Source organism: Prionailurus bengalensis, chromosome C1 (genome assembly GCF_016509475.1).
Source record: "Prionailurus bengalensis isolate Pbe53 chromosome C1, Fcat_Pben_1.1_paternal_pri, whole genome shotgun sequence".
In the NCBI taxonomy this organism is placed as follows: Eukaryota; Metazoa; Chordata; class Mammalia; order Carnivora; family Felidae; genus Prionailurus; species Prionailurus bengalensis.
Window position 1 is genome coordinate 18,286,494 of NC_057345.1, and position 14,871 is coordinate 18,301,364.

At 47.4% G+C, this 14,871-nt stretch overlaps 1 protein-coding gene across 1 annotated transcript; it reads left to right on the forward strand.

The window, feature by feature from the left end:
* Positions 1–703: 703 nt before the first annotated feature.
* On the forward strand, positions 704–13,441 carry LOC122482102 (non-compact myelin associated protein). Its single transcript, XM_043578604.1, has 4 exons — positions 704–1,077; positions 4,078–4,166; positions 7,337–7,421; positions 10,659–13,441. The coding sequence occupies exons 2-4, from the start codon at positions 4,085–4,087 to the stop codon at positions 10,798–10,800; spliced, it is 309 nt and encodes a 102-aa protein (XP_043434539.1). The 5' UTR covers positions 704–1,077; positions 4,078–4,084; the 3' UTR covers positions 10,801–13,441.
* The last annotated feature ends 1,430 nt before the right edge of the window (positions 13,442–14,871 follow it).

Consider the following 14,871-nt stretch of genomic DNA (forward strand, 5'->3'; position numbering starts at 1 on the left):
GAGTAGGGGAAATATTTGGGACCGGTGGGATCTGGCAATGTTTATCTTCCAGCTACGGCTCTAACACTTGACCAAGGGCTAGGGAGAGAGGAATGACTCAGAGAGTAAATGGTCCTGACCTTCCGTCACTTCCCAAACCAACCTCCCACACAGGACCGTTTGTAAACAACCCAAGGGAACAACAGTTCCTTGTAGATTCTGTAAATGTGATTAAGGTTCTGCTGAAGACAGAGGTTCAGAGTGTGGCCAAGGGCAGGGGCCAGGAGATAGGACCAGTCAGGGGTCTGGGGTCTGGGGCAAGGGCTGAGCTGCAGCCTGTGTGAGTTTTCTCATCAAAGCGTTACACTGATTTAGGCCCTGGGTATTGGGCCATTTGTGTCCTGTGCGTTCCCTCGGAGGCAGTCCAGTGTGGGTTTATGGAGAAGAGGCTGCAGAATAGGACAGCCCCTGGCTTGACTCTGAGCCTGGCTACATATTAGCCTTGTGGGTTTAGGTTAATTGCTTCTCTACTGTGAGTCTCAGTTTCTTCATCTGTAGAAAAGGCAGTGATTGTGCCCTCCTTACCTGATAGGTATGGGGACTGAATGAGACCTCCCTTCATAAGGCACTGAGCACCATGCCTGGCACACGATTTATTATTATTATTGTTATTATTATTATTAAATTAACCTCTGTCTGTGAAAACCATTCTCCCCCTCCCTGCACCCTCTTTGCTTTTCTATGGCCGTGAACCTGGTCACAGACACATTTGACACTGAAATCCCCCTGCTGGACCTCACTTGGTTAACAAGAATCACTGGGTCCCACACATGAAAACACCCACATCCTTGGCCATCAGTGTTCCACCACCCTCCCTCCCACCTTCTCTGATGTGGCAGGAACAGAGATGTCATTCAGAGCCTCGGGTCCGGACATAAGGCAAGAAATGCCCTGAGATTACTCACTGTTCCCTCAGAAGGAAGAGTAGCCGGCCCATCCGTAAGGAGGTCTGCACCCAGCACTGGGCACCCCCGAGGTCACCTTGAAGGGCCTGCAGAGGAATCTGTGTCCTGGTGGCCTTAGGCAGCTGCACTACTGGTCAGTCTGTGTGTGTGTGTGTGTGTGTGTGTGTGTACATGTGCACGTGTGCATATTTCTGTAGTTACCTGTCATGACCCCCTCTAGATGCCCAGGTGCCAAGAGCAGGTTGATGCCGTGGGAATTACACAGGCTTTGAAGTTTGCAGGGCCAGGTGCAAATGCCAGGTCTGTATCTTCCAGGCTGTAAAAGCGGGGAGAGAGAGCTTGATATCCCCAAGCCTCGGGGCCCTCACTTGATCGAGGCAAGAGGAAAACCTGTTTTGCAATGCATTTGCTAATTGAATCAAGGCATGGATTAAAAAACAAACAAACAAAAACCTGGCAAAAGGTCTTGGCACACAGCAGGCACTTGGATAGTGGCTTCTGTCATTTTTGTGCACGTTGTTTCAATGGCAGATGTGTCCACAGGCAGGGGTTAGCTTGTCCAGGGATTACGCCATGTCTCTGTCACTAAGCGATCCTTGATCTGGGGCCCCCTATTTGCTTCTCTTTTCTGTTTTTAAAAGGAATTGGAAGAAAGGATTATTGGTGAATCTTCTCAGCTTGATATTGGTAGGGATAGAAGCAGAAAGTTTAGGCAAAGCATAATAAAACTCTTTCCGATGGGACGGGGAGTGGGGGAGGCGGGGGCAGGTGCCTCTCACTGGGAGTGGGAGTGGGGGGGCAGGGGGTGGGGGAAGACTTTCGTCCCATGTTCCCCTACGGGTCCCTGTGTATTTTTGGAAAAAGAATTTTTTCTTGCTTTGACCTCCAGATCCACCTGTTTCTCACTGAGTTCGGTAAATGTTTGCTAATACCCACTGCAACCCTGAGAGCTACCATTTATTGAGCACTGAAAGCACTTTTCCGTACTTAACCTCGAACCCTCAGCTCCCTTGGGAAAAGCTACCTCGTTTTACAAACGTGCAGCAAACCAAGCTGGGAGAAGTCCAGTCACTCGCTCCAGAACTTCTAACTGGCAGCGGTGAGAAGAGCCAGGCGCTCTATCTGGGAGAGGTAGAAGGTTATGAAAAAGGCCCCGAGTAGCCTCTACCTTCAGGGCCCCGACAGTGAACACGGAAGGTTAACTAGCAGACACAGTGACTGAGACACGTGCCGTGGTGGCTTCTTGGCAGGGCGCTGCCGTGGGGGCAGAGGACAGATGGCTGATTCCGGCTGGGGGACGGGGAGCCCGCCTAGGGGTGGCTGGGCTCAATCTTGAAGGATGTGTTCCTTTTGGAGGGGGAGCAGGCAGTGGAACATGGCCCGCGGGCCTGTTTCAGACAGTCAGGAGACAGGAAGCCCAGCCAGGAAGAAAGGTTGGCCCTTGCGGGAAGGTCAGGCAGAGCCCTGCAGGGCTCCTCGGGAGAGCCCGAGTTGCGTGGGTCCTAAGGCCCTAGGGTCTTTGGTAGGAAGAGACAGACAAGAACTGGGGGTTTTAGGCAGGGCCCCATGGCTTAAAGGAGGGCAGAGAAAGTGAAGGCAGAGGGGGTCTTTCTGAGTCTGAGGCCCCCACGGGGCGGGGCAAGCCACAGACTCCAGAGCCCCAGCCTGGGTGCAGTGACCTGTTCCCCACCCCCCCAAATGGAGGGACACTGACCCTTTTCCATCAGGAGCTGGGGGCCTGGGGAGCTGCTCTCAGGAGAGGCCCACTGGGGGGACCTGGGAAGGCCAAAGCCTGGGGCAGCCAGTCCGCCGACCGCAAAGACCAGGAACGACGGGGGAGGATGGAGTGGTCCGTTGTCACAGAGGTTGGGCAGAGCTTGGTGTGAGGAGGCAAGAGGCTAGGAAGAGGGCATGGAAACAGCCAGGGAAGGGTTTGTCCTGCCAGATACGCAAGTGTGGGCGCTGAGAGACAATTGTGTTTGAGCCCAAGAATGCCGTGATCAAACCTACGGCCTCTCTCACTAGAACGTGAGCTTCTGGAGGCAGGGAGTCTGTCTCGTATCTCGTAGTGTTCTTCCCAGCGCCTAGCACAGCGTCGGTCACTGAGTAGGTGTTCGATTCCGGAGGGATCTGGCGGGAGGATCTGGACGCTTGTTTCTGGGGGGTGTGAGGTACTAGCCGCGTACCTCCTGGCTCACTCCTCAAGTGTAAGACCACGGGGGTGTGAGTTTGGATTCCTGTCGCTTTCGGGGCAAGGGGATAAGACCGTGCACTCGGCGAGTATGTTTGAGTCCAAGCTCCACGTCTTCCTCGCCGTGTGACTTTCGTCCGAGTCACTCAACCGCCCTGAGCCTCAGTTTGCTCAGCAGCAAAATGCGATGATGCTTGAGAAGATTAATGAGTGAGCTGATAGAGCGTGTGCAGGTGCCTGTGACAGAGCCTGGTGGTCGCTCAACACGCATTATCTGTCCTCCTGCCGAGGGCTTTGTGCCACCTGGCCTTTGTCCTCTCTCCTCTCCTCCCAAACCGGGCCCGTCCCTCAAGGCCCATTTCAATTTAGCTTTTCCTCGAAATCGTCGGTCACAACCCAATGATGTCTCATGTCACTGGCTGCTTAACAATAGTAGTCAAGGTTTCCCTCTGCTTATTTACTTGTTTATGTCCGCCTCCTTAGATTGGAAACTTCTGAAAACAGGAACTTCATTTCGAGCGTCGTAGGGGGTTTCTGACAGTCCCACCGGCAAGGGAGGCGGGCACCCTGGGTTACGTTCTAACTTGGGGCTCCATGAAGCTTTGGGGGCTTCACTTTCATTTGGAAGATGGCAATAATAGCCTCCCTCACAGAGTTTCTAGCAGACCAATTTAGACGTTCTGTGTGAAACCCAGGAGACATTTAATAAATATTGTCGAATTAATTTAAACTGCTTCGAAACATAAAGTTCTTCACAAATGTCAGGCATTAGTTTTAATTCTCCCTAGGAGATAGCGAAAGGCCTTTTATTTACTTGCTGTGAGGAGAAACCGCGTGCTTGAATATTCTCCCGTCATCCAGGTGAAGAACGAAATAGGCGTTGTACAGGGATTATAAAGCTCACTCTGGTTTTAAACAAAATGTCATCTTTGTTCTTACCAGGGTCGAGATGACCACGGCCACCCCGTTGGGGGGGACTACCTTCTTCTCACTGAACGTGACCACCAGAGAACAGGACTTTCTGTACAAGAGTAAGGTCAACTTGGCTTGGCGACCGGGGGAGGGAATGGCGGGAAGAGGACCAGGGGCAGCTCATGGTGTAGAGGTCAAGAGCATGGGCTCTGGAGATGGACTGCCTGGGTCTCAGTCTCCATTCGACCAGATGCCCGACATGACCACTGCGTGACCCTGAGCACATGACCTCACCGCTTTGTGTCTGATTTTTTGTCAGTAAGATGGGGATATCACGGAAGCTACCGCATGAGGTAGATGGGAAGACGAAACAATATGATCCATGTCAAGAGCTTAGAATAGTCTCGAGGCACACAAAGTACCTGATGAGTATTATTATTATCATTACTGCTATTACTGTTACTGTCATCAGGGAGTTTGGGGGTCTAGAGGGCAATGGACATTTGACTCTCACGTGAGATGTCTTTAAATGAGTCACCTTAAAATGTAAATACTTTCATCCCACATTTGTAAGGCGAAAACATCCCATCAATTCACAAAGGAGTAAGTGAGTAAAGCTGGGAGTAGTCTGGGGAGACACCTGCCAGGAACGAGAGGTCCCCAGAAAGAAAAACGTGATGACCGCTCTTCAGAAAACCACTGAATTGTATTAGGGGAAGTTGGGCCCATTTCTGTCATTTCTGTCGATGTCTCTGCACATGGAACAGGCCTCCCGACACTGAAGTGTTTCCCTGGTAAGAACAGCTCCAGACCATGTTAGTGGCAGGATGTGTCTCTTCCATGGAGACCCAGAAAACATCACTCTCGGGACACGGTCCCACATTAGCCTGCTTCCTGCCAGGTGGGGGGACCTTCAGAAACCTGCTGAAGTATTTCACAACAGTTCTCAAGGGAGATGTAGGGTAGCTAGAATTTTTGTCAGCAAGATGGGAATAATTCTGCTTTCATTTAACTAAAAGTGATGACTCTCAGCTAGGCAATTTTGCCCCCTAGACAAAATTGCCCGGTTTAGAAAATAAAATACAGGACACTCAGTTAAATTTGAATTTAAGATAACCAATATTTGTTGAGTATAAGGATGAGCCAAGCAATATTTGAGACACGCCAAAAAAATAATTCATGATTTGCCAGAAATTCTCATTTTAAATAGGTATTCCATACTTCATCTGGCCACTCGACTACCAGGGGACATTTGACGATGTTTGGACACTTGCCTGTCACAGCTGGTGGGGAGGGAGAAGTGTCATTGACATCTAGTGAGGGCAGAGATGGTGCTAAATATCCTACCATGCACAGGACAGTCCCCACAACAAAGGATTATCCAGACAAGGTTGAAAAACCATGAACTAAAAGTATTATCACTGGGCTCCACAGGAAGGAAAAAAAACCAAGTTATTCTATGATGGATCCCCCACCCCACCCCCTCTTTCTTTCCTTCCAGTCTTACTTCCTGTCAATATTTGCACGTAGTTTTGTTTTTGTTTTTGTTTGGTAAACCTTTTATAAGAGCATTGCATACCTTCCAAAAAAATGCATGAATCCTAAGTGCACAGCTGGATGAATTTTCACAAAGTGAACACGCTTGTGTAACCAGCCCCCAGATCAAGAAACGTACCACTATCAGTTTCCCAGAAGTCCCAGCACCCCTTGCCACACCATCCCCACCTGCTCAAGGGATCTGTTGTTCTGACCTCTCACACCAGACCTTAGTTCTATCTGGTTTTGAGCTTTATGTAAATAGAAACATATCATACATAGGCTTGGGTCTGGCTTCTTTTACTCAACATTATGTTTGCATGCACATATTTTAATGGTTGCAACACAATGTGTATATGCGGGTGTGGACATAATCTCATATTCTATTTTTCACACATCATTCAAATTATAGTGTGATATTTCATGAGAGGCATGCCACACCTTATTAAACCGTTCCTATATCTGGAATATAAATAGTTATCGTAACTAACATCGTCATTCATATAGCTTTTTCTGTATTTAGGATTATCCCCTAAGATAAACTCCCCAGACTCAAATAGATTGGCTTAAAGTATGACTCCCCCTTTGTGGTTTTTTTTTTTTTTTTTTGCATTTTCAGTATCAATTCTGACAAGCATGTTGATCTTGAACATGGACTTAGAGGTGGGCATTGGGAGTGGGCATTGATATTGAAATTAGAATCTGAGATATTAAGCTACAAGGACATTCACCATAGCCTTGTTTTTAATAGGGTAAAATTGAAAACAACATAAATATGCTTAATAGAGAATTGGTAAACGAGTCCAAACAATGGAGTGCTACACAACCATCAAAAGTCATGGAAAAAATGCACGGAAAGATGATTAGGATAGTGTTGTAAAACTGTGAATGGAACATTGTTCCATTTTTATCAAGTGCACATTTTCCCACTTTTATGACTACTTCCTTGAGGTGGATTTCCAGACATAGGATTAATACCTTTATTCAAAAAAGACCGGTAGATAGGTATTTAATATGCATATATGCATATGCATGATCACACTGGAGAACGTCCATATGTGGGTTTTTTTTTTATTTTTTTTAACATTTATCTATTTTTGAGACAGAGAGAGACACAGCATGAACGGGGGAGGGGCAGAGAGAGAGGGAAACACAGAATCAGAAGGAGGCACCAGGCTCCGAGCCATCAGCCCAGAGCCCGACGCGGGGCTCGAACTCGCGGATCGCGAGATCGTGACCTGAGCTGAAGTCGGACGGCCAACCGACTGAGCCACCCAGGTGCCCCGAGAACGTCCATATGTGTAGATGATCAACAGTTCCTGGGGCCAAGAGTTCTTTATCCTCCCCCACCTCTTTTTTGCTTGCATTTATATTTTCAAAATATAACTACAAAAATCACATATTTCTTTTGTGTCATCAAGAAGAGGGACAGGCGCTTTGCTTGCCTGTTGACACAGGAAGCTTGATGCTATGTTAGGACTGATAACAACAGGATGGCCTGAGACAGAATTTTGGCAGGTGATGTGCTGAGGACTCTGCCCTCAAGCCCCATTGGGGGTAGGGGTACTCTGCCACTGTAGATATGCATGTCTCTGTCCTGGGGTCAGCAGTCAGGGTCCCAGGACATCACCTTCTCTGCCCCCCTTGATCCAATGAGGATGCAGGATGCCCTGTGTAAGCCCCCCTGCCAGTCTCTGAACACTTCTCTTTATTTCAGTTCACACGTTTGCCATTTCCACCCCTCTCCTCGTAGGTTCCGGAGCCATCGTTGCTGCCGTTGTCGTGGTTGTCATTATCATCTTCGCCGTGATTCTGATCCTGCTGAAGATGTACAACAGGTACGGGACGCCCTGGGCTCTAGATGGTCTTGTCCCGTCGGTGATGTCAGAAGGAATGGGAACTGGCACTGTGAGTGCCAGTCGCGTGCCCAGCGGTATCCCTAAGTCCGTCGTCAAGTGCTCTTACCCTTTGGGTGTCCTTTTTTGACACCTGTTCTGCTGTAGGAACCTCATGGTAATATTTTTGCATCTGGAGAAATTTTTTTTTACATATAATAATCATAATGACAATGATAATGGCCTTGAGCACCGTGGGAAGCCCTTGTATGTAACTTAAGAGTAATAGAGGAATATTTCAATCCTTTTCTCTCAGGGAGCCTTCTGCTAGGTTGTGTTGAGCAGACTACGTAAGTAGTTGAGGTTTCAAATACTGGAATGCCTGTACCCCCAGCTCCACTTTCTGGGACCAAATAAGACAAAATATAATTTGATTTCGTAAAGAATAAACGTTGGGGCGCCCGGGTGGCTCCGTCGGTTACGCATCCAACTTTAGCTCAGGTCACGATCTCACGGTTCATGGGTTCAAGCCCCGCGTCGGGCTCTGTGCTGACAGCTCAGAGCCTGGAGTCTGCTTCAGATTCTTTGTCTCCCTCTCTCTCTGCCCCTCCCCTGCTCAGGCTCTGTCATTCTCTCTCTTAAGAACAAACAAACATTGGGGCGCCTGGGTGGCGCAGTCGGTTAAGCGTCCGACTTCAGCCAGGTCACGATCTCACGGTCCGTGAGTTCGAGCCCCGCGTCGGGCTCTGGGCTGATGGCTCAGAGCCTGGAGCCTGGAGCCTGTTTCCGATTCTGTGTCTCCCTCTCTCTCTGCCCCTCCCCCGTTCATGCTCTGTCTCTCTCTGTCCCAAAAATAAATAAACGTTGAAAAAAAAAATTATATAAAAAAAAAAAAAGAACAAACAAACATTAAAAAAATGTTTTTAAATAAAGAATAAATATTGTGTTATCACCTTATGTGTTAGCACCTCTAAGTCACAACTTTGCTAGAAGGTATTCTTTCCAGGCAAGAAATTAAAATAGACTATAAACACAACCGCATCATAGCAGACTTGGAAGCCGTTAAAAAAAAAAGATATCATAGAAGAGTTTTATTGATGAGGACAACCATTTACAGCATATCGTCAGTTTACAAAAATAATGTATACGTTATGACTATACATGTGGATTACACACACACACTCAAGAAACATTCAAACGATACACAGCAAAGTATTGACAACCAGTGTGTCTGCACAATGGGATTGCTATTTGGTTCGTTGGTTGGTTTTTGCAGAGGTGCATATATTTATTTATTTTCGAGGAGGTGTAAACATGCGTTGTTTTTATTTATTTATTTTTAAATGTTCACTTATTTTTGAAGGAAAGAGAGAGCGTGAGCTGGGGAGGGGCAGAGAGAGAGGGAGACACAGAATCCGAAGCAGGCTTCAGGCTCTGAGCTATCAGCGCAGAGCCTGATGTGGGGCTTGAACCCACGAACTGCGAGATCATGACCTGAGCTGAAGTCAGTCACTTAACCGACTGAGCCACCCAGATGGCCCAAGATGCATTGTTTTTATAATAATGTTAATGTTATTTATAAAACATGTATTATATGTTTTATATTATATATTATGTATATATATTTTATATACATATATATCATATATATCATATAACATATTGATCTCTTAATATGTGCGCCAGGCATGATTCCAAGCTCCTTGTATGTATTAACTCATTTAATCCCCCACAACAACCACACAAGGGGGTAATTTTATACCCCCCCAATTTTGTAGGTGTGAAACAGGCACCAGGAAATGAGCTGACTACTCAGCCCTCCGTGACAGAGTTGGGATTCAAAGCCAGTACATGTGGTTTCAAAGAAAATGCTCCCACCACTACATGTAATAATAATAACACTTAATAAGCTATTATTAATATGGGGGAGGGTATTGCAATTTGGATCCATCCCAGACCAGGAAGTGGCATCAAACCACAATGTCTGCCCTTCATTCCTGTCCATCATTCCTGCGCTCTGAGTCTGTTTTCTGGAGTGTAATTTGGATGGAGACTCTACTCACCAGTTTACAGTGATGCCTGGGCTGAAATGGAGAGACCAGGGTTCAGTCTTTGGTCTCTTAAAGGCAGCCAAGGCATTTAATCTCTCTGTGCCTCAATTTTGTCATCTTTATTTTTTAAAGTTTATTTATTTATTCTGAGAGCGAGCAGAGGGAAGAGAGAGAGAGAGAGAGAGAACGCACAAGCAGCAGGGGAGGGGAAGAAAGAGGGAGAGAAAGAGAATCCCAAGCAGGCTCCGCACTTTCATCGAGGATCCTGATGCGGGGCTCCATCTCATGAACCGTGAGATCATGACCTGAGCCGAAATCAAGAGTCTGGGGCTTGATCGACTGAGCCATCCAGGCGCCCTGATTATGTCATCTTTAAAGTGGAAGGCTCTCCAAGTGTGATAACTGAGTGATGATTACATCGAGAATGCCATTGTTTTGAGGAATATTTAGGGGTGAAGTGGCATGACCTTTGCAACTAACCCAAATGGTTCATGATTAAAAAAAACCAACTGTGTGTGTGTGTGTGTGTGTGTGTGTGTGTGTGTGAATGGAGAGAGGGGGGCAGGAGAGAGAGAAGGCAAATGTGGCAAACTGCCAGCCATCAGAAAATTGTTCCATGAAGGATATTCCGATACTAATTGTACTGTTTGTGCAACTTTTCTGAGCATTTGAAATTAAAAAAAAAAAAAGAACTATGTTAGGTCAACAAGATGAAATTTCATGCAGACGTTAGAATTAATGATTGTTGCCAGTCACTGCATTTTCTGGCATATAAAATGAAAGACTGGATATACGTTTTGAGTCCATTCTCTTTCCAACTACGTGAAAAGTTCTTAAATATTTCTAGCAATAAACCTAGGAAGCACGATGAAATTGCAAAATGTAACTCACGCTACAACTTTGGACAGAAAAAAAAACCGTAACGTCTTCATTTCGTCTCTAATAATAGTCACCTATCTGACACCATTCGTTAACAGGGGAAAAAAATACAATTAAATATCTAATCTAGGTTACACAAAAAATGGAAGGGTCAGACTAGCTGAAGTCTAAGGTCCCTCCCACTTGCAAAATTCTGTAGTTGGCCATCAAGCAATGTGATTTAACGATGATCCACGTCAATCCCGTCAGAGCCAAAATCATTGAGTCTATGGGGCAGAAGACTCCAACAGGCATGCGTATCTCGTTCCAGGAAAATGAGGACAAGGCGGGAACTGGAACCCAAGGGGCCCAGGCCATCCTCCCCTTCTGCCTTGGGCCCCAACAGCAACAGCAGCCAACACCCTGCAGCTGTGACCTTCAGCCCTGTTGACGTCCACATGGAGACTCGGTGACCCCCACCCCGGTGCTGTCTTGGCCACCATCCAAAGAGCCTTCTCCCGTCAAGACCCAGAAGCACATTTCTCCTCTGGCAGCTTCATTATGAGTTCCTTCTGGTCGACAGGGGCGTCTCTTATTCAATTCCTGATGCTTCAGGCAACCCCTAACCCTGTCCCGCCCTGCACCACCCTGGCTATGTCCATATCCCTATTGCCCCCCCTTACAAAAAGCTATGGAACATTCTTTTGTGATCTGATGAGGTAGAACCAGGTTGGGAATCCACTGAAATGGATGTGGCCGTCTTCCCCAAACACAGTTGCTAGACAGACAGACAGACGGATAGCCCAGGAGTCTTCTGGTCAGGAGGCAGGGGTTAGGGCATGCCCCCGAGTGTACTACAGGGTCTGCCACTGGGGTCAGATCAGAATGAGTGCCATCTATATCCACGGCTTTGCAGAGCAAAGTATTCAGTCCCATTAATCAGGCACAGGGGAACTAACTTGGGCTAACTAACCAGAAAACCAGCTTGTTAATTTATAACTTGTTCTAGTACTGGATGACCGCTAGCTAGCTCATGACAACCGGTCAGCACGTTTCTCCCTCTTTGAGAAACGCTATGGGAGAAACTAAATTCTTCTTGAAACGTTTCTACTTCATTTGTAAAGAGTCCGAGAGGGACTAGGGTGACCTTGAGGAATGATGGCCTCTAGGGCAAAAGCTTATTGCTGTGTCGCTGGGCCTTGAATGAGTCTGGGGCTAGTCAGAGCCCCTCTTCTCCCTTTGGGGCTGCGTTAAGCCTGACTCAGCCTCATTTCCTGGCTCTCCTCTATTTGGATTCCCAGCAATCCTCTCTGTCCGGGTAAACCTTCCTTCCAAGGACCAGTATTAGAGACTGATAAGATTACAGCCCCGTGTGTTACCTGCGCCCTTCCCGGTCACCTTGCAGAGATTCAGGGCACGTTCTCAGCACCACATTCGCACACCGTGTCTCTGCACAGAGCTGATCTTTTCGGCTCTTTAGCCCGGAGAACAATCTGTTGAGAGGGGAAAGCATTTTTGAGATTAAGAAGACTTGTCTCCCAAGACCTGCCCCCTGGTCGTGTGGCCTTGGAAGAGTGACTTGAGCGCTCCATAGTCGGTTTGCTAACCCCAAAGTGGGAATGATGACATCTGCCCCCCCGGGGTTACAATAATCAGCACGGACGTAGTGAAGCACCTGGGGTAGTGCACGGCACCCAACAGATGCTTAATAAATGACAGCCAGCATTGTTTATGGCAGTCAGAATATGTCTTAAAATCAATGGGTCCGTTACCATAGTTGTACTCTTTCTCTCTCAAAAAGCTGGTTTTTAATCAGTTGTGCGTCTTACCGTTGAAGGCATCTTGGAAGCAAGGTAATAAATCCTTATCCCGTTCTAGAAAGTAACACACGCTGCCCTTTAACCTCACATTCTAGGAGTGTCTCCCTCTTGGAGTCAGAAATCTCCTTTGAGGGGAAATCGAGGGTCAGGAAGGTAAGAAGACTGACCCAGGGTCACAGAGTCCTGCCATCCCACGATAAAAATGCTCGCTTGCATATGTCTGGAAAAGTGCTTGCAAATTCGTCCTCCCCAGACAACATTTGTCCCTACTGTGTTTAAATATCCACCAAGTACCAGGTCCTTGGCAAGACGCTTTCACGTAAATTGTCCCATAGGATTTATTTTTCCCAATAATCCTGGGAGGTATTATTTTTTCCTGTTTGCAGGTGAGAATTGCAAACTCAAGGAGAAAGGTACTTGCCCAAAGTCCCACAGCTATTAAGTTGCTAAGACAAGACTCAAACTCACGTCTCTTCGACTCCAAAGTCCCTCTCTCTCTGTTGTACCAAATTATTCCCTAACCTCCTGGCTCAAAACACAAGAGTGTGAGCCAAACAAGAGGAGGACAGGGGTCCATGTGTCTGAGCGGAAGTCAGGAATCTAGCTTCCAAACTAACAGTGGGGACAAAGCCATTCTGGTAGCCTCCTTTGGGCTTCCATGATTGGAGCCAAAGGACCCCTTTCTAAGCCCATGGAAGCCCTAAGGATTCTCGTCTCATTTCCCCGAACATTTTCCCCAAGGAGCAAGGGGTAGAATGGCATCCAACCAGGGCAAAACCATTTCCTTAAGGGCTCAAGCCCCAAATAGATACGTTTCCCAGAGATATTCTGCTTTTAAAACAAAAGACGTTGGGAATGTTCCAGCCCGAAAACCAAAGTCTTCTGCCCATAGTGAAATCTAGTAATTCCGACCAGAGGAATTATCCTCTGGTCTATGTTGTTCTGCTAAATGAAAGCTTGGAAGTGAAGGAGGGGGGAGAGGGAAAGAGGAAAGAGGAAGGCCAAGAAAAGGGTTTTAGTGTTTTGTTTTTAACTAATGGAGATAACTCAGTAATCCTTTATGGGCCCCTATGTGGAAGTCGAGGTGCCACTACACACATTAAGTCATGGTCCCCGTTCTCAAAGAGTCTGCAGCCGGTCTCCCGAGACAGGGATCTTGCAACACCGCAGAGTTATTTCATTTCTGACAGGTGCATTTCCTAACAGAGCAGATGCTGCCTTATTGGGCCACTGAGTCAATAAATGATACTAAACATCTAAAGAAAAATGTCTAAAAATAAAGAGGTTCAAACCACACATTCCTTGAGTTGACTTCAATTTCATTTAGAGTTAACAAATACCTTTCCTAGGAACTTCCTTCCCCTGACACTGTAAATAGGGTTCTGCAGGGAAGCCTGAGCTGTTTTGAAACTGTGCCGTCGCTTCTTTTTTTTTTTTTATTTTTTTTTTATTTTTGGGACAGAGAGAGACAGAGCATGAACGGGGGAGGGGCAGAGAGAGAGGGAGACACAGAATCCGAAGCAGTCCAGGCTCTGAGCCATCAGCCCAGAGCCCGACGCGGGGCTCGAACTCGCGGACCGCAAGATCGTGACCTGGCTGAAGTCGGACGCTTAACGGACTGCGCCACCCAGGCGCCCCTGTGACGTCGCTTCTAAAGGCCGATGGAAAGGGTGGGCTGCCAGGCCTTCCTTGAGTTAGGAAACTCGTTAATTTGATTAACTATTAGAAAAGGAATCTCATTTGAAAGCCTGCTGTTAAACACGAGACGAACTAAGATGTCAAAGTTTGGGGACCGCTGGGAGAGAAGTAGACATTAGAATGCAACCCAAGTCCTATCTAATAATGATGTTTACCGTTAACTGAGCTCCTCCCTAATGTGTACCAGATATATAAGTGTGTGTGTGTGTGTGTGTGTGTGCCTATATATATATATATATATAGGCATTTTATACCCACCAGCTCCTCTAAACACAACTCCCATGCGTAGGACCCATCATTATTTCTATTTTTTTGGATAAGGAAACGGGCTCAGGGAGGTAGCTTGTCATTGGGTGATGCCGTGGACGTGTGTCCCTCTTTTGGTGGCCATTCTTGCGTTTGGAGAGTCTGCTACTTTAAGAGGCAAGAACACCTCCTGCTAAAGCTGAAGAGGACAGACACTCATTTTCCTGGAGTCCCCCGCTGCTAGGGTGAGGGCACAGCGCCCAGGCCTTGCCAATCGGGGGCACTCCCGCCGTGGACTTTGAATCGAGAAGTTGGTGACATCCAGGGATACGCTTCGTGCGACATATGCTCTGGGCCGATGTGTTGGCACGCGGCCTTGCGAGAGGCCGCCACATCAGGGGTTCTGGCGGCAACGGCAGCCTCATTCTTGAGTCCGGGCCAGTGTCCACGGAGTTGGCCACGTGCGCTTAGTTTGACCACAGCAGCCACGGTGTCTGTACCAAACTGGTTCTTTAGTTTGACTTTAGGCACCATACCTGACATACCAATGAAGGTTCTAGCCTTCTGGAAATTCCAGCAACTTGCTCATTCCCTCCTCTGCTTACATCAGCACTCACTTCCTGCTGCTTGTACCTAAGTACTGTGTGGCTTACTCGTGGCCACCCACCTCGGAAGTGGCTGGCACGAGGACCCAGGTCTTCAGAGCTCTCGCTCCTTCCTTACACATGCTTCCGGCTGAGGCTAAGTGATCAAGGGGTCCACAGAGTGCTGTGTAGACAG